Source organism: Frankliniella occidentalis, unplaced genomic scaffold (assembly GCF_000697945.3).
Source record: "Frankliniella occidentalis isolate FOCC.00 unplaced genomic scaffold, Focc_3.1 Scaffold429, whole genome shotgun sequence".
Lineage (NCBI taxonomy): Eukaryota > Metazoa > Arthropoda > Insecta > Thysanoptera > Thripidae > Frankliniella > Frankliniella occidentalis.
Window position 1 is genome coordinate 1,991 of NW_026267550.1, and position 18,341 is coordinate 20,331.

Consider the following 18,341-nt stretch of genomic DNA (forward strand, 5'->3'; position numbering starts at 1 on the left):
CGTATCCAACATTACAAAAGGTTGGTTGGTGCTTAGTTGCACATGAAGCTGACTGCCCTTCCAATCTTCTTGTTATTTGCGGTCGATTCAGTGTTAATTCAATATCCAAATTATAAATGATGAAAATTAAATAAGATAATAGCCCCTAGTAGATAGGCAACTTTCATAACTTCGAACCGCTTGCCCCCCCCTGAAAAGTCGTCCTGTCGACGCCCCTGACTCCAGTACAAGTCCGGTGTAAGAGGGTTGCCTAAGGTGCCTGGCGGCTTCTCGGGAACCAAGTGAGAGAACAAGCGTTGCCGTGAACGAACGGCCGCAGGGAACGTTGAGACGTTGAGGGAGGAGCGCCTTAAACTCCGAGGCGAAATGTTTATGCCATTAAAGGAAAGAAGCAAAGCTGTTTGTTGTCGATTTTTTCGAGCCCACAATTTTCCCCTCTGAATTTTCTTGACGACAAACAACAATGTTTCTCATACCTTGTGAATCAGAATGTGAAAATGAATGTGCTGCCTTTGTTTCAGGATTCAAATTCAATCGCCGCCATTGTTTCAGTTTCTCACAGTAAAGTAAACATTTCAGTGAAAAATGGATTCGGCAATCAAAATAGTTGTTAAATGGAGTGGAAAAGAATATGAAATAGATTCCCTGTCATCAACTGACACTGTAGCAACATTGAAAGAAACAATACGAAAGCGTACGGGTGTCCTTCCAGAAAGGCAAAAGCTACTGAACTTAAAACATAAAGGTAAGCTACAAATCAGCTCTAATAACTAGGTCTGACAGCTGAAATTACCTTACATTACTGAATGTTGGACTCATGGAACAATGCCTGAATTTCAGGGAAAATTCCAGAAAATGATGTTCATTTGTCAGCACTCAACATTAAACCGGGATTTAAGATCATGATGATGGGGTCTCTCGAGGAGGAAATTGAGGCTGTTAGTCTTCCACCTGAAGATTTGCCAGATGTAGTCAATGATTTTGATATTCCAGAAGAGGAAGAAGTTGACGTGTGCAACCGAGAGGTAAAACAGATTATATACAGTATTTAGCCATAAGTATATATCTAACTATGTATTTGTTTATTTTTAGGTTTATTTGTCAAAAATAACTAAAAGAATTTCTGACTACAAAATTGTTGAGAGAAATCCTCCAAGAGAAGGAAAAAAGCTATTGGTTCTTGACATTGATTACACATTGTTTGATCATCGCTCTCCTGCTGAAACTGGCTTTGAGTTAATGCGCCCATTTTTGCATGAGTTCTTAACAGAAGCATACAAGGTACTTTAGAGTAAAGATCAGTATTCTAAAAGCTGCTCTATAATTTTCTATAGTCCTTTTCTTGCTCTGTTTAATTTTTACCTTTTACATTCTGTGTAGGAATATGATATTGTAATTTGGTCTGCAACCAGTATGAAGTGGATTGAAGAGAAAATGAAGTTGCTTGGAGTTGCTAGCAACACTGCCTATAAAATTACCTTTTATATGGATTATTTAGCCATGATCACTGTTCATACATCAAAGTATGGTACAGTAAACGTAAGTCCTTTTTTCTCTTTTACTTTCTTATGTTTTAAATAACTGCTCTATTCTTTTTTTGTGCTGAAATTAGATTGGTAATTCTATGTTTGCTGCCGTGCAGGTAAAACCTCTAGGCGTAATATGGGGCAAGTATCCTGAATTCTATTCGCCTAAAAATACTATTATGTTTGATGACATCCGCCGCAATTTCCTCATGAATCCATCTAATGGTCTACGCATCAGGCCATTTCGCCAAGCTCATATGAATCGACAAACTGACAGAGAGCTCCTGAAGTTGTCCAAGTACCTCAAGATGATAGCAGAACTTGAGGATTTTTCAACCCTTGAGCATCGGAATTGGGAACGTTATTTGAGTGATAACAACCAGGATGGTGACTCTTAGGAATGGAGGATTGCATTTATGAAGAAAAGTGTCTATAAGGTATCCAAGCTGTGAATGACTGATTTTTATGTACTATGAGGTGTATTAAATTATTTTGATATGCTAAACATTACTGCTTATTTGAATTCTGGCATAGTACCTTTTCCATTGGGAACCTTGAACTAGTTTGAATGTGTCTAGAATTTTTGAAGCTGCAAAAAAACAACAAATTTTAGGGTTCAATTAAAAAAATTATCAAGCAGTTCTTCTAAATATGTATTTTATTACCTTCATTATATATTTGATTAAATGTTATCATATCAGAAGAATGACAAATGAATTACTGTTGGATTTATTTAGTCATATGAGGAGGCAAGACACCTTGCTCTAACTGAGGCAGCTCCCTTCAGATGTTTTGACGACTGTGATTGGTGAATGGCTTGTCAAGTTAGGCTAGCCAATCAAAGTATGGGGACAGCGGCACCTTGCCTCACAAGACTAAATCCACCACATTTCAAGATTATGAAGCACTATTGTCAGTTAAATTAGTTAACATAATCCACATTCTACAATAAATACATAACATCTATAAATAATTCACAGCGCAGGCAGAACTATCATTCATTGTTTGATTATTATGTACATAACCTTCAATGTCTCAGTTCATAAAACGTAGCCTTCATAAGTGTAATGAAGAGGAATGTGGCTTGACAAGGCATTATCTACTGACAAAAAAAAAATAATTAAGGAAATTAATGTTCCTTATCTTTAGTGATCCAGTACCAGTACAAGTACAACCTTAGCATCACTATAAGTACACAAAAATGGATAACATACAGTATTTCTAAAAAGATTTTATCGCCCCACAAAAACCCAGATATGGTCTGTACGGATCAATCCTCACAGAAAAACAAAACTGAAATATAAATATGGGGATGGTTTGATATAGTCAACAACCACTTAATCAGTGGGTATTTTTAAAATAAGATAAAATAACTTTGGGTAGAATAAAAAGTAATGAATACATTTTTAACTACTTTAATAATCTCCTGACAAATGATCCCTACCAAAGAAATGTTTTTTCTTCTTGAAACTGGCAGCAGTTGAAAGGTATCTATCTCAAACTGTGACAATCTCAGACATTAGAGAGGGAAGTGATTTTCTTCTAATCTTTTTGCTAGGTGATTCAGACAGTTCCCCATCTGAATACGCATTTCTTTCTTCTGAATCATCTGACCCTTGCTTAGTATTAACATTTAAATTGCTAATGTTCTCCAAACTTTTTGACAATTGAAGCACTTTCTCAGTCTCTGCAAGTAAAGTGACCCCATTACTCTCAAGAGTTTCATCTTCCTGTCCAGAACTGGCCAAATCTTCAGAGACTGGGCAATTGGCCCTGAAATCCCCAGATGCAGAAGAGCTACGCTTTCTTTTGGCACTGGGAGAGAGATTGTCTTCAGAGTCATCATTTCTAATGTCAGCCTGACTTCTAGATCGTGATATCTCACTATACGGTGAAACAGAGTCATCTTTAGGTGACTTTACAAAACTTGAGCTACAGGGACTTTCAAATCCTTCAAAGTCTTCTCGATGGAGAGAATCTGAACTGAGAGTTACATTGCTACATGCATAATTGTACTTGTAAATATCAGCTGGGATAGGACTTGATGTTGGGCTTTCAATATCAACAACACTCAAAGTGAATTTCATACTACCAAAATCAGGATCATCTAAAACAACTTCTGTAATTCCAGAACCATCATCCCTCTCGATTGGTGTGAATTCTGGGGTCATAGGACGGAGGCGTACTTGGCCTGATTCCAATTCTTTATTCTCCGTCACATCTATTTCCTTTTCGACTTTGATACCTTGATCTGTTTTACTGTCCTTCACAGTAGTGACAACTTCATCTAAATTGGGTTTCTCTAGGTCCTTTATTTTCTTTAGCTCTCTTTCTCTTTGTAGGAACGCCTTAGAAGGACGTCCCCGTTTTCTTTTGAGTGGAGGAGGGCTCTTCTCTGACGACAGCAACTCGAGTTGTCGTGGAGACTGCTTGGAACAGGATGAATTAGAGACCAATGGAGAATCTAAAGACTGAGACAACAAAGCAGAGCATGAAGCATCTAAATCATTGCTGGAGCTCATGTCAGAACCTGAACTAGCAACTTTGCTTGGCTTCCGGGCTTTGCGTCTGTTCCAATCATGCTTTTCATCATTCATGTTCTCTTGTGAGATGCAGTAATCAGAGGCATTGACATTATCTTGAGGGCTTTGAGCAGCATTCTTTTCAAGGCTCTCACAGTCCACATTGTCAGCATCATCCCTTTTCACAACTTCCCATACAGATGTATCACTTTTTGCATCATCCATCTGGTTACTGGAGGCAAAGCCATCAATGTTAGACTCCTCATCTCTTGCTATAGGATGTACATTTGCAATTTGAGGACTACTCGACACCTTCAACTTTCCACTCTTCGTACTTTTGACTCCATTAAAAGAACCATGTGATTCACAAGTTTCATCCTGTTAAAAATATAGAAAATATGTTTCAAACAAACAACAATCTCACTCTCTTAAATTGATAATGCTACTTGCAAAATAATAAATAACAGAGGAGTAAATTTTCATCATTTTCAGCACTTACCAAATAAGGCTGTGACCAAGTTTTCATGACTTGGTCTCTTTCCATACAAAGCTGTTTAAAGCTAACCCAAGTCTCCAGACGAAAGAGACATTGGTAACAGATTTGGTTGGGTAACCCATCAGACTGTGACACCTTAAACAAGGCAAAGGGAGAGAAACATGTAACTGTTAGATGAATAATGGACAGTTTACAAGATAAGCCCTAGAAGTTCTCACATTGAAGATGATAAAATAATATGCCAAATCCAAAACCAAAATGTCTAAAATAAAATAAAAAATAAAATAAAAAGTGAGTAACTATTTTTTTTTGAGTTAGAACTATTTTCATCATATTTGATATGGTTTCTTTTGAAACAATAAAAATAAAAGACAGTAGAAAACAGCAAAATATTTAAAACTTAGTTTCTTATATTCACAACCATAACCTGGCTAAACATGTCTTCTAATTCAAATCCATGACCATATATGGAGATGAAAAATGTAAATTACATTTTGAGACTTCAATAGAATTGTGTTTCACAATGTCATTCTAAAAAAAAGGGATTTCATCAACAAAAAATTATTAAAAATACATAATTTAGGAATTCTAAGAGGTCTGACTTTTGATTAGCATTATTGGATTGAGATAAAATTTCCAAGGAACGAGATGATTTGTTCAGCATGAAGAGTGAAACTAATATCTTCCTTTTATGAAATAAATTAACATCAAACTAGAATGATTATAGAAATTTATCACATATCAAAGTAGACCATTATCTTGAGACATGCTCCGCAACAGCTTGTCCTGTGATAAATTTGAGCAGAGTTTGTGGATGGAACATTCAAGTGCTGTACCAATCAATGTGATAAGAAACTTAAATGTTCCTCAATGATAATGATAGCAAATAAAGATTAACTTAACAAAGTTCATAATAGCAGGAGGTATTTGGCCATCTACCGAATCAAAACTATTCCCCAGCTTCTGACGCATAGAAATAAGCTCTGTGAAACTTGCATCCATTTTTCTGAGGCAAAAAATCATATGAACTAGGTTCAGTGATTAATTGTGAGTCTAAAAAGCATAGATACACATCAAAAGAAAGTCTCTTTCAAACAAAATAAATCAAAATGTAGTGTGTACAGGGTGTCTCCCATAACCTTCAGAAGGTATTTAATTTAGAACATTAGAACAAGTAAAAACTTTTCTAGAAATTTATCAAGATTTGAAAAGTTAAGAAGAATTTCATGACATACCTTTAATGGCAAGTTTTTGTTGATTTTCGATTTCAGCTTTATTCTTCTGCCCTCCTCACTGAAAATGTCTATGCTTAGCCGTTTGGGCTCAATGCATAAGCGACATCTTTCTCTAAAATCCATTAGACCGTCACCCATTTTTGCTGTTGAGGGGGCTGCTTGTTAATTCAACAAGGTAGATTGCGCGGAATTGTTAAATAATGTCATCTGCGAAGACAGAGAAACACTTCGAAACTGCAGCGTCTGAATTACTGAGTGAACGGTGCGGGACTTGAGCCGAGCGGGATAGCGGGAGGGAGGGGGAGAGGGGGAGGGGAGATTCAGGCAAACGGGCCTAGTGTAGAAGCAAGTATTTTCTGTAGCTTTACATTTGATACGCGAATCGTTTAGCTTTCCAGCATATATTTCATCAGTAAAAACTGAAAATTTCGAAAAATTTAGAATATAAAAAACAGAACGTGTGGGGCATCTCGGCCGAGACGCGAACTAACGGGAGATAGGCGACCCTCTGAACGAGCGCTGCTATTGCTAAAATAAACTGCTTATAACGGCACGTTACGGACAACGCATCCATGCAAAAGTCTAAGAGAATTAAATGCGTTTGAAGGAAAATAGACACGTACACAATGGAGTCAAACAACAATCACTGTTGAAGTTTTAGCAAACATTGATATTCATTATAATATTTGCCATAGCAGATGTGTATTCCAAGACTTTCAATCCCTGAAACCTTAGAAATTAAATGTTGGGTATGGGAAACAACCATACTGGTTTGAAATATTTTAAACAATTTATTAATATCAACAGAATAGATTTGTCAGGGAACACCAGTATCTACAGCACTATAAAGTAACAACACAATAGGTGATAAGAAATGAAACCAATTACACTTGAGAACATATAACAAATTAGTCCTCAATCTAAGACAGAAATTCATTTTTTTTAAAAGTAATACATGATGTACGATAGATAGTATATAGCAATCAGTTCAAAATGCTGACAACATTCGTTCAAACAGGAAAAAACAAAAACAAAAAAAATGAGAGAGTCATTGTGAAGGATGAAAGCAAGAAGAAGAAGAAGAAATGCACAAGATGAACAACTAAAACATTGTAAACCAGTCTTGTTGGTTACTTATTGAAAGTAGTGGTGATCAATCACCGCTTGCCCCTGGAACTCTTGTTTTGCTAGTTCAAACGCATATTCTGGATACCTTTCTCAAGTAGCTGCAAACAACAGAAAATAATTAAATAAAGTACCATTATAGAAATACGAATTTTATTCGAATAATACACTAGAATAGAGCGACTGAGCCTATTTCAGATCAGATTTTGATATTCTCCTTCTCGACCCTAGGAGTCGTAGGAGTCGTGTGCTAAAAAACCCATGCAAAAAGGGGTTGGAAGCTTATTCCTTCCTTTAAATATCACAGTTTTAGCAAGATCTATAACTGCATCCATTTTGAAGATATGGCAGATAGAGTACAGATGTGATTTTGATCCAAAATAGAGACATGAACTTAATTGTTAGGATAAAGTAAAATTATACCTCTGAAAAATCATTCCTACCCACTTATAAATTGATTGGGTATTCTCATATGTTTTTAACTCTGTCCAGACATATTGTCCGTGTTATCAGAGTATTATTCTCGTTTAACAAAAAAAGTTAATTTTAAAAGATTTTCCGCTTTGCGAGAACGGTTGTCGCAAGGTTTACACCTAGCCTGTCGTTCACACAACACACAATGAGTAGAAATTTAAACAACCGAAGAAAAGGCCCCTCTTAGAGACAAAAAATTGCGGCACCTGAATTCTGGCCCTCATATGAAACTATGGACGGTTGACCAGAAATATATTCAGTTACTCTAATATAACTTACATTCATATCCCAAACTGCAAGCTGGCCATCAATACCACTTGTACTGAATTTAGTGATTGCTCCTTTTGAACCAGAGTAAAGGCACAATCCAGTTATGGCATTTTGGTGGACTGTTTCCAAAGCAGTGTCATTCTCAATGCGAGCTTGTCGATCCAAACTTTGAAACTTCCGCATGGCACTGATTTGAAGGTGTAAAGAAATAATTAGTAAACAGACTCCCCCCCCCACCAAAAAAAAATTCTGAGAGCAAATCATTAATTGTAAAACATGTGCTTACCTCAAACCTCCAGCTTCCTTTTTCTGTGAATTATCTAATTTGCATGAGTATGAAAGCTGGCCAGAAGAGTCAAATGTGTACAGTAACGGACAGCAGTTATGGCCCTAAAAGAAACAACACAATCCATTTAAAATACATCTGACAAAGGACAAATAAAAACTTGAAAAGAAATGAAACACCTACAGCGACAACAATGCTGTTTGGTCCAACCCAAGTACAAGTGTTGAAAGGGAGGAACTCTGTTCGCAACTTAGTCACAACCATTCCACGACTAGCATCAGCAACAGAAATGGAGGAATCGTGGCCAACCCAACAAATTCGGTTGCCATCACCTGAAAAGCTGACGCCATGCACCCAACCACCTAAAAAAGAAAAGAATAGCTTAGGAAAATTTCACAAGTGAAATTCTGTGTCTGATAGTATATAATACATAATATCCAATGCACAAACCTCCTGATTGAGAGTTGGTAAACTCAGCCAATAGTGTACCCAGACTTCCTGGTCCTCCTGCTTTCTTGCACCAAGGGCTCCCACTGTCATTAGGTTCTTCCAAGAGTTTAATATAAGCAGAAAATACTCTTACTTTAAAATCTGTCAAACCAGCAACCAGTATCAAATTGTTTGGGTGCCAGTCTAATGAGGTGACCGTTGATCTTATGGGTTTTTTAATATGTTTTGAGACCCACCAATCATTCTCTTTCTCAAAGTAACAGACAGAGATAAGCCGAGCTCCAGAGCCAACAGCAAATTTGTTTTCTGTGAACAAATTCAATGCCCGTGATGTTAGAACTAACAAAGACATCATACCTAGTCAAAAGGGAACAAAACAAGTACTTACCAAATGGAGACCACTTAACACAAGTAGCAGCACGATTAATACGTAGCAGTACTAAGGTTGGCTTCCAGTTTCCATCAGAACCCTGAGTCCAGACATATGCATTGCGATCCTGGAAAAATAAAATTTTTATTCAACAAATCTGATTTTACAAAGTTGCTGATAAACTCAGAACACTTACTGCAGCACAGGTAACAATACGATTTGTGTTGGGAGCCCAATCAATACCGGTAACACGGAGGTCATGTTGATTGAGTACATTTATCAATCTCCAATCATTAGCTTCTCTCTTATAAATATGGACTTCATGGTTGTTTGGAGAAAGGGCTACTTGAGAACGGTCCTTATTCCACGCATGACATGTAATGGGATTCACACCAAAACTAAATCTTTCAACCATTATGAAGCAATGACAGTAGAGTAACTGAAATAAACAATAAGCATTAATACAGGTCAATTATTTATAATAAAATAAATCATTTTGCTGCTCCATGTGTAGGTTGCACTCAGGAGGAAAATCAAAACATAACCTTAAAACCAAACTATTACTAGCTGACTTTGACAAGGTTTAGTGAGTGAAAAGTCTCCAGCAGACTTGAATCACAACAGATTTGTTAAGATGGATACAGATTGTTTGTTTTTTCACACTCTATAGTAATTATTATTTTTTGAATCTGCTATCTAGCCCATGAATCACCGGAGGAAACGCCCAAGTGAAACCATTTCCATTCTGAGTGCAAAAGAAAGGTGTCAAGAGCAGCGACTCTTGGATGATAATTACAGCATATAGTGATGATTAAAGGAATTCGCGGACTCTGGTCCGTCGACACGAATCCCCCAAATATCACCAAAATATTATGAACCGAATGAATGAATGACCAACTGACAGCCACCTAGCAGCAGCAGCTACAACACAGCAGTAGTGTAACCGGTGGTGGTGGCAGCTGTCACCCCGGTGGTAGGTTGGTTCACGATAAGCTGAGCCAAACCACAGTCAACCTAAGGCGGCAAATTTGAAAGTGTGTAGCAGGAATGTGTACTTCAGAAGCATTTCACGGTAAAGATCGTTTTTACTGTGAGAAATATGGGAAATAAATCATTCATCGGAAGTTTTATACGAGATATTCAGACATCGTGACGTCTACTAACTGCTAATGTGGCCATGAGTTTGTGAGTTAGAGGATCTGACCCATGACGCCATACTTCCCATACTTCAAGATGACGCTATCAAAAGTCTTCATTTCTTCCGTATGCCCGACCGACCCGAACTTACGACTCCTCCGAAGTTGTAGTTGTAGCAGTTGTAGCGGAGGTAGTAGTCGTTTGGGTTTGTATCTAGGCAGGACACAATGGCGTCTTCACTTGAAAATCTCGAAACGCAACTAGAACTCTTCATTGAAAACGTTAGGCAAATCAGGATTATTGTAAGCGACTTTCAGCCGCAAGGTCAAAGTGTTCTTAATCAAAAAATGTGAGTACTTCCCGTGTTCGTTGCGATTCCTAAAGAAGTAGTGTTGACAGGTTGTTAACCTAACAATGTGTTTTATTTGGATATTTCTATAACTCTTTGTTTTGTATTAGTTTCTGAAACAAACAAAAAAATTCAAAAATATTTCACAATTTTACTACTGTGGATACACTACTTTTATGTGACACTCACTTGGTTAAGTTATGCAGAAAATATTCAAATTACTTAGCGTTAGAAAAATATTGGAGAAGTTTAGTTCTGAATTTGTAAAAATCTTAATGTGTGGCCATCAATTATTTTCAGTCAATCCCTTGTGCAAGGGCTGCAGGAAGTCGACAAACTTAAAAATCAACCTCAAGTGCAAGATGTTCATGTTCCATTGGAGGTGTTTGAGTAAGTGTGTCACCTTTTATATCTTACTTTTTTGTCTTTAGGTTCAATGTTTAATCAATCGACCGTTGCCCTTCTTACAGCTACATTGATTCAGGACGGAATCCTCAGCTCTACACTAAAGACTGCATAGAAAAGGCATTAACAAAGAATGAACAAGTTAAAGGCAAAATTGATGCGTATCGGAAGTTTAAGGCCCACCTTCTAGTCGAACTAAATAACTCCTTTCCCAATGAGCTGAATAAATATCGGGCAATTCGAGGTGATGAAAGACCAATGGCTTGACACTTGAAAACTAGGCTGTGAATTTACTCCTGTCTTTCCCTTTTGTTTAATTAATCCATTTAAGATTTTACCTAGCTGTATTTACTGACTTACTTACCATTAAATCATTTCATTGTTATATTTTCTGATTTATTGTCCCCATTAACTTTTTAATGGAAAAAGAAGGAAAGTACAACAGATAATGGTTTGTTTGTTTTTACTTTCCAAATTAAGAACTTTCAATTGTGAAAACTATGTTTGCAATAAAATAAAAAAGAACAATGTTATAAATTTCTAGTCTCTGGGCGGTGCACTGATATTCATGTAAAACAAGTTTACATAGAGTGTACGACAGAAAAAAATAATAATACCAACTGAAACATCTGAACTCAACTTCAACTTCATAAATTAAACCAAAAGAGTGGATATTTGGGGAATATTTACAGGGTAAACATTTGTGACTGTAAAGAAACTGAAGGGAAAGTAAGTCTTCATTGATTAACTGTGAAAAGCGTTTACAGGATTCTATCAAGTTGGTCCTTAACAAACTTGAGGCCTTTGTTATTAAGGTGGATTTGGTCTTTTCTGCCATTATCAGAAAAAGTCCTGCAATGTGTTAAAAAGTATCATCATTAAATGGTCATTGAAAGAAGAAATATTCTAAGCAAGTAAAGCACAGAATAAAAAAAGAACTTACATTTCAAATAATTCAAGTCGACATCTGGAAATTCTGTGATCCGTAAATATTTTTGAGATATCAAGCGGTGTTATGTGCGAGCGGCCTGTAATGAAACAAAATTTCAAATTGATTTAACAGTATCATGGACCTGTCTCAATACTTCTACCATGTTAAACTTGAGCTATCTTCCTCCTAGGCTCCTTTGTGGACATCACAGTAAAAGATGTATTTTTGAATCTCATTGCTGCTCACAACATTGACATCTAAGCCCACTCCCCTTCAGGATGGGCATGCACCAAAATTACTATAAGTTTGGTAACATACATTTAGGTATTCAAAAGAAAAGCAACAGTCACATATGGAAACTTGATTAACATTAATTTGCTCTGCAAATCTAACTGTATAACAAGATGACAGTTTAAACTGCAAAACTAAGAAGTTCTACAGTTTAAACTGCACAGCTGCAAAGGGCTAGTTTGACAGTCATAACTAAATAACTTTTTAGTTTTGCAGTTTAAACTGTCATCCTGTTGTACAGTTAGATTTGCAGAGTGGTATACATCACTTAAACGCACATGTGTTGATAATCACACGGGTCAACATTGCTGTATCCGCCAAGTCATCTTCATCTGACTCAGAAGAAATATTCCAACTGTTATATGCACTTTCCTCTATGCATGTAAAGCAACCATTGCAAAATGGTGAGTCTGTCTTGAAATCAGCCAACAGTTCCTCCTCTTCAAGCTCCTCTTGAGATAAGATATAAAGGGGACTTATGTTGAATATTGAAATTCCTCTTTCTGTAATAACCCAATAACCCTTCACTCAGAAAATACCCAAGTTAATAGACTCAAACAGACTACTACTGAAGACTGTTGTTGAGATTTAATGCCAAAATCACATTAGATGAGTTAAAGAAACTAACAACTTTGCAGTTTTTAATTATTAATCGAGGGGGCAAGAACTCCGGGAATTATGTGTACACCTGCCTGGGAATCATCAGGATGAAAATTAGTTGAAATCAACAGAAATCGCTTAAACTTACCGGTAAACTAGTGGAACTGGTATAAATTAATCAAAATAAGTGGAAATAAGCGTTTTCTACCACTACAAGACCTAAGGAATCAATAGGAATCAAGTGTTTCCGGAATCATGTGTACACATCAAAAGGGAGTTATTGCCCCCTCGTTATTAATTAATTATTTCTTACTTTTTAAGAATTACTATATTACTTTTAAAAATATAAAGTAAAATAGGTAATGACCAAATAATTAATAATGAATTAACTATGAATGAGAGTAGTACACATGCACATACTACCCATATAATAGGAACCCTACACTGGTTGACTTAACATTACCTTTGTCAGCAAGTTGTTTAATATAATCATTATATTGTTGTAGTCGTTGCCAATGGTATGTTTGATTTTGCAGACGAGGAATAGGGGGGAGTGTTAATATAATGATCTCTTCAGTCATATTTTCTTTTAGGTGCTGTACAACTTTGCCAAGTTCAGTACACATTTGGCGAGCAGGAGTGCTCTAAAAAAGTACACAAAGTTAGAAATTGAAGAATAAAATTCAAATTCATAGCAAATCTTAACACACCTACCCTGAGCAAATCATTTGTACCGATCATTACAACAACTCGTTTTCCTAAGTGATAAAAACCAGACCTTAGGCGTCTTAAAAGGTCACCAACTCTTTGACCACTGACACAGTATCCCAGGAAACGAAGGCTTTCTAAGAAAGGGCAGAAAAATATGATCAGAAACACAAGTTTGTAAACTTAAACACTCCAGGATGATTTTTTTCCATACCTGCAAGAATAGCATTGTCACCCAATAATTGTTGCGAGAAACGAAGCAGCATGCTATCACCTATCAATTGATACCCTTTGAAATTTGGTCTCTGAAATAAAAATGTGTTTGATCGAGTAAGAGAATCCAAAGTAGAATTAGCATGCTGAGACCCGCATAGTGAACCCTACTACTTACAGGAGGAGTATGAAGATTTTGAAGACATTGAAACTTCTTGTCAACTTCAGCTGGAGCAGGACTTAATGTGGATACCTGAGCCAGACTACAAGACTGGCTGGGTTCCTGCCGCTGACTTGAAGTTGGGCTCTCAGCAAGATAGGGTGGAACCTTGGGTGTAGACCTGTCAACAAATTAAAAATCAAATCAATATTTAAGAAAATGATTAAAATTTAAAGCTTAAAATAAAATAATTGTTTTGTTTTGAATACCATTGAAAAACTCCTCCTACACACACTGGTGGTGGGGTGTGGTAGCTCTGTGGAGGGTAGTAGTAATAAGGTGGAGGTGGCTGACAGAACATGTTTGGTGAGTTGTAATAAACTGGCGGGGAAGCAAGGCCGTAGAGTTGTGGAGGCCCAGCAGGAGCAGGTGGGGTATGGTCTGGAGCATTTCTTTTCACAATATCTGCGTAAGTCTCACTTTTGGTTGAAGCTCCACCAGATTTTGAACTATCTGTATAATCAACCATTTCATCTTCTGATGACTCTATTTCATCAACATACTGATCTGAGGATGACATTCTATCAGGTGGTAGAGGTATGTCACCAACATTATTTGAAGCCCTAGACTTAGAAGAAGGCAACATATTTGCAATTTCTGTACCCTTCAAAACTGAATGATTTGACCTATTTGATTTAAAGCTAGATTCCACAAATTTCTCTTGGTCAAATGAATTTTTCATTTTTTCAGGAGATGAAGGATAATACTTCTGTGAGCCGGAAATTCTTCCAGGGGCTTTTGAACTTTCTCTAGATTTATGACGTGGTCTAGCATCTTCCCTTGAGGACTCTGATCGATCGCTTAACATAGGGGTCTTTGAATCGTCTCTAGTTTTATGGTGTCTTCTGGAATTTCTTCTTGGGGACTCTGATTCATCCCTTGATGAGGTTCTTGAACTTCTTGATCGCTTATGTCTTCTAGAATCTCTACTGCTTGGCGAGACAGATAGGTCTCTCCTCGGAGAGTGGGTTCTCCTGGAATGCCTTGGAGATTTGGATCGATCTCTACTTCTGGAATGGCTTTTCCTGTGATGTTTTGATGGAGATTCTGCCATACTGAGACTGACCTCTCTATTGGGAGACAAACCAGATTGATCAGTGTTAGAGGGGGAAGTTATTGAGGAACTTTTACGTTTGCACTTCTTTTTCTTTGACTTTTTCCTCAACTTGGGGGATTCACTGTCGGTTGTATCGCTCAAGATGTAAGTCTCTACTATTTCAGCTGGGGGAACAGGCGCACACTCATCTTGATTTGCTATGCTGCACTGATTATGGTTTTCAAAATTAGTGCTGGGTGGAGAGCCTGGAGACAAGTCTGAGTGTGTGAAGACTTTTACCTGAATGTCTTCATGGTCCTCGACTGCTGTAGTCTTGGTATCGCCGAGGTCTTCTTCACAGTCATCGTCCCCCTCCGCCCCAGAGGGTTCTTCTCGGTCTTGCAAGTGAATGCAGTCTTCGTCAGTCGGCGTGTTGTTGTTTGTCTCCACCTGCACCTTGACTTTGATGTCCTCAGCAAGCTCAACTCTACCCGGTGGGTCCGATTCCGACGATGTCTTCTTACTCCTGTTCCGGTCCTGGTCTTTCCTGATGCCGTCGATGCTGGTCAAGAAGACTCTGTTGATGGCCATAACAGGTCGAGACACGCCTCCCCTAGTGGGAGAGGGAGCGCACGACTTCTGCACCGTTTTCTCACTTTTCTGGCTCTGGCAGTTTAAGTTGTTCATGATGATTGAGGTGAGGAGCCGAACGCCGTGGAGTCCCTAGTTGTAGGAAATTCAATGGTGAGTATCAAAAGAGTCTTTCTTTCTTCAGAAATACCACAAGGACCGCAACAACGTGCACCAGCTCGGCCTGCCTGCCTTGCCCAGGACTACGTTCTTGGTTTGACTCTTTTCAAATCTGGACTAGCATTTGTTTTTATCGTGAAGCTGTTCCGGTCTGCGCCTTGTAGAAACCAGGGCCTGTCCACTCCGGCTACGATAATTTCCTGGGCGAATTCGGAGTTTCGGGGTCCGGACCTGCCACCCCACAAGCCCTCTGCCACGAAAATTCTTCTCGTTGAGGGACCAAATTAGATATTCAATAACGAGACATTAGAGGCTTGAAATGCATTTATCTTTACTCCGAAAACCTTTTTATTAATGAATTTACGGAATTCAATCCTTTAATTGCAGAAATAAGAGTACTTTTTAAGAATATTTTTTTGTTTTTCAAGAATGAACTTTTTTCCCATTTTTTGATTAAGATGATTTTCTTTCAAAAGTAAACTGTTCAAAAATGTTCTTTTTATATTTTAAAAGCGATGGAAGGTTCAAAAGACTTAAATGAACAATATTTCTGTTAATTGTTCTGTGGCTGAGATTGGGTTTATGAATTTTCTTCAAGCAGAGATGCAATCAAGCAGACAACGTAGCTGTCAGCTGTTTCTCTTTGTTTACATTTTGTAGCAGACGATATTGTTTGTCAACATACCCAATGTTATCAGAATGTTTCCTTGCTTTCTTTTTGTGTAATGTTTCGCAAGCTATTAGCCCTGCTATTTTCCCCTTTTTCATGGGCTGAGTACTTAGTGTTCCACTTTCAAGTGAAATGTAAAAATATATATGCATATATCTTTGAAGCAGTGTAACAGCGTTACAAGCTACAATACGAAGTAAAGACGAGGATACATTGACATTGGAGCGGCAGTAAACACAGAGCAGTCAAATTATACTTTTTCTTTTATTTAAATCAATCCGAAACAATGATACTGGAGCTACACCTCTATTCGAAACAAGTTTCACTCTTGCATACAAATTTACAGATAATGTATGAAAACGATCATGGTAATGTAGAACTGAAGATTTGAGATTAAAGTACATAGATATTCTGTAAATTAGGAATCCCTTGCATTAGACTATGTTTATCTATATTAGTTCACGTTACAGGGTACATCACAGATAAGAAAAAGACAGTCATACATAGAAAATATTGAAAGTTAAAGACATCAGCCAGGTTCAGATTTCCAGCTAACATTGACAGAGGCAAAATATATTTATAGACATGACAAAGTTAAGATCTTATAATTTCTAAAGATACCATTTAGCATTCTAATTGCTCTTCTTTGAAGTGTAAACAATTTATTAAGATATACGTATGTTCTCTGCTTCTCATCAGATTCCTAGATTATAATACCATATGCTAAATGTGATTGAATAAACGCTTAATTAGTAAACAGAAATATTAGAATTTTTGTGAAGACTTTAAGCCGTTTGCTTTAGAAGGAAAATACCTTTTTTTTTTTTTACCTTGTTAGATATTTCAGTCTTATGGTTATTCGATATACGGTTTCAAGATTAGTTTAATGCCCCAAAATTTAGTGACAGTTACTTGTTGGATAGGAATATCGTTAACATTGAGAGATAGAGTGGGTTCATTTGTAGAATTAAAAAGCTTAAAGCCAATCCTTAAGACGAGAAAAAGTTTTCTACTTTTGTTAAGACAGTTATAGCTTTCTTTGTAATCTCTTCCAAGTTTTTGCCAGCAATAACAATTGTAGCGTCATCAACATAGAAGACAAACTCTGCTGGTATATGTTTGATAATAGACCTAATAGAATTGGTAGATTAGATTCTAAAAAGATAGGATCCAAAGACAGAACCTTGTGGCACCCCATCTTTTATTATACCTTTTTGTGAAAGAACCAATTGGTTTTGTTCAGAGTTGATACCAACGATTATGTGTCAATTGAGACCCAAAGATTAAAACAGTACTCTTTTAACAAAGACAAAGATCAAAAACAAATTAAGAAAATTACAAGGCTATAAAGATGAAATGCCTCATATAGTTTAAAGGTCAGAAGAGGCTTTAGAGATTCTAAAGAGGTTTTGAATGACAGTCTTCAAACCAAATAGTTAGCCTAAAAATAACTATAAGGACAACACCTTTCACTCGGACTCGTGAGTCTTTTCTCTCTGTTCTGGTCGTCTCCCTGTGCTCGCCTCTCTTCGGTCTTCTTCACAGTTACTAATTGAAACTTCAGCTACACACATCTTCCTCGATCTACTTCCTGTACCTCATCTGCTCCTCCTCCTTCGATGATCCTTGCAGCCAGCACGTATGATACCTGAAAATAAGCGCAGGAAAATCATTATTAAATACAGTTGGGTACATATTTTTCAAAAATTACAAAATTGCAAAATAATTAGTAATTTTGATTTCTCAATGTCTTGAGGTTGGCGTGCACTTTCAAGATAAAACACCCAGTTAATATATTTTTAAATGGGTTATAACCCATATACTATTACATAATGCAATGACAAGACTTGGTTCTAATTATCAATGAATGCTGGCACAGGAGAGATTTGGCTCAAAAATAAAAATTCCTGCATGTTGAGCGTAACAATCATTAAGACAGAATTGTATCAGCTCATTGTGACAAGTATTGACAAAATCAATACAAATTTAAAACCCCAAAAGATTTGAAGGATTGCTCCCTATTTGCCATGGAACTTCCAGAGCTCAGGTCCAACTATAGATTAGATCGATAATTCTCACACTAGAGTCAGGTCAGTCAAAATTTAGTCATGGCCATGTATAATCTGCTTTTGTACAAGTGCACTATATTAACCCATATTAAAAAGTACATACCTTATGAAGCAGTCTTCGAATAGACAGGCACTATCCAAAACTCAGGCTATAGAAAATGCGTAACAATCATCTTCAAATTCCCCGTGTCCTTCATGAAATGTGTCC

At 37.1% G+C, this 18,341-nt stretch overlaps 5 protein-coding genes and 1 long non-coding RNA gene across 7 annotated transcripts; 2 read left to right on the plus strand and 4 right to left on the minus strand.

Moving 5' to 3' along the window:
* Positions 1 to 511: 511 nt before the first annotated feature.
* On the plus strand, positions 512 to 2,033 carry LOC113217527 (ubiquitin-like domain-containing CTD phosphatase 1). Its single transcript, XM_026437471.2, has 5 exons — positions 512 to 745; positions 841 to 1,025; positions 1,093 to 1,281; positions 1,381 to 1,539; positions 1,643 to 2,033. The coding sequence occupies exons 1-5, from the start codon at positions 586 to 588 to the stop codon at positions 1,922 to 1,924; spliced, it is 975 nt and encodes a 324-aa protein (XP_026293256.1). The 5' UTR covers positions 512 to 585; the 3' UTR covers positions 1,925 to 2,033.
* Positions 2,034 to 2,166: 133 nt separating this feature from the next.
* Positions 2,167 to 6,091, minus strand: LOC113217526 (uncharacterized). Its single transcript, XM_026437470.2, has 3 exons — positions 5,780 to 6,091; positions 4,548 to 4,679; positions 2,167 to 4,426 (listed from the first exon to the last, which is right to left on the minus strand). The coding sequence occupies exons 1-3, from the start codon at positions 5,915 to 5,917 to the stop codon at positions 3,023 to 3,025; spliced, it is 1,674 nt and encodes a 557-aa protein (XP_026293255.1). The 5' UTR covers positions 5,918 to 6,091; the 3' UTR covers positions 2,167 to 3,022.
* A 459-nt stretch (positions 6,092 to 6,550) lies between these two features.
* Positions 6,551 to 9,719, minus strand: LOC113217530 (actin-related protein 2/3 complex subunit 1A-B). The gene is made up of 8 exons (XM_026437475.2): positions 9,551 to 9,719; positions 8,951 to 9,193; positions 8,773 to 8,881; positions 8,385 to 8,690; positions 8,118 to 8,296; positions 7,935 to 8,038; positions 7,658 to 7,835; positions 6,551 to 7,005 (listed from the first exon to the last, which is right to left on the minus strand). The coding sequence occupies exons 2-8, from the start codon at positions 9,167 to 9,169 to the stop codon at positions 6,967 to 6,969; spliced, it is 1,134 nt and encodes a 377-aa protein (XP_026293260.1). The 5' UTR covers positions 9,170 to 9,193; positions 9,551 to 9,719; the 3' UTR covers positions 6,551 to 6,966.
* Positions 9,720 to 10,060: 341 nt separating this feature from the next.
* Positions 10,061 to 11,030, plus strand: LOC113217529 (mediator of RNA polymerase II transcription subunit 10). Its single transcript, XM_026437474.2, has 3 exons — positions 10,061 to 10,240; positions 10,541 to 10,630; positions 10,711 to 11,030. The coding sequence occupies exons 1-3, from the start codon at positions 10,119 to 10,121 to the stop codon at positions 10,910 to 10,912; spliced, it is 414 nt and encodes a 137-aa protein (XP_026293259.1). The 5' UTR covers positions 10,061 to 10,118; the 3' UTR covers positions 10,913 to 11,030.
* Positions 11,031 to 11,091: 61 nt separating this feature from the next.
* LOC113217528 (uncharacterized) lies at positions 11,092 to 15,539 on the minus strand. Of its 2 annotated transcripts, XM_026437472.2 has the most exons (8): positions 13,818 to 15,539; positions 13,567 to 13,729; positions 13,390 to 13,480; positions 13,182 to 13,312; positions 12,931 to 13,111; positions 12,146 to 12,370; positions 11,589 to 11,673; positions 11,092 to 11,497 (listed from the first exon to the last, which is right to left on the minus strand). In XM_026437472.2, exons 1-8 carry the CDS (start codon positions 15,329 to 15,331, stop codon positions 11,407 to 11,409), a joined length of 2,481 nt encoding a protein of 826 aa, XP_026293257.1. In that variant the 5' UTR covers positions 15,332 to 15,539; the 3' UTR covers positions 11,092 to 11,406. The 2 variants fall into 2 exon arrangements, with proteins under 2 accessions (XP_026293257.1, XP_026293258.1); XM_026437473.2 differs by lacking the exon at positions 12,146 to 12,370 and having other exon boundaries at positions 13,818 to 15,538.
* A 770-nt stretch (positions 15,540 to 16,309) lies between these two features.
* On the minus strand, positions 16,310 to 18,341 carry LOC113218161 (uncharacterized). Its single transcript, XR_008012082.1, has 2 exons — positions 18,237 to 18,341; positions 16,310 to 17,712 (listed from the first exon to the last, which is right to left on the minus strand). It is a non-coding gene; the product is annotated as an uncharacterized LOC113218161 (long non-coding RNA).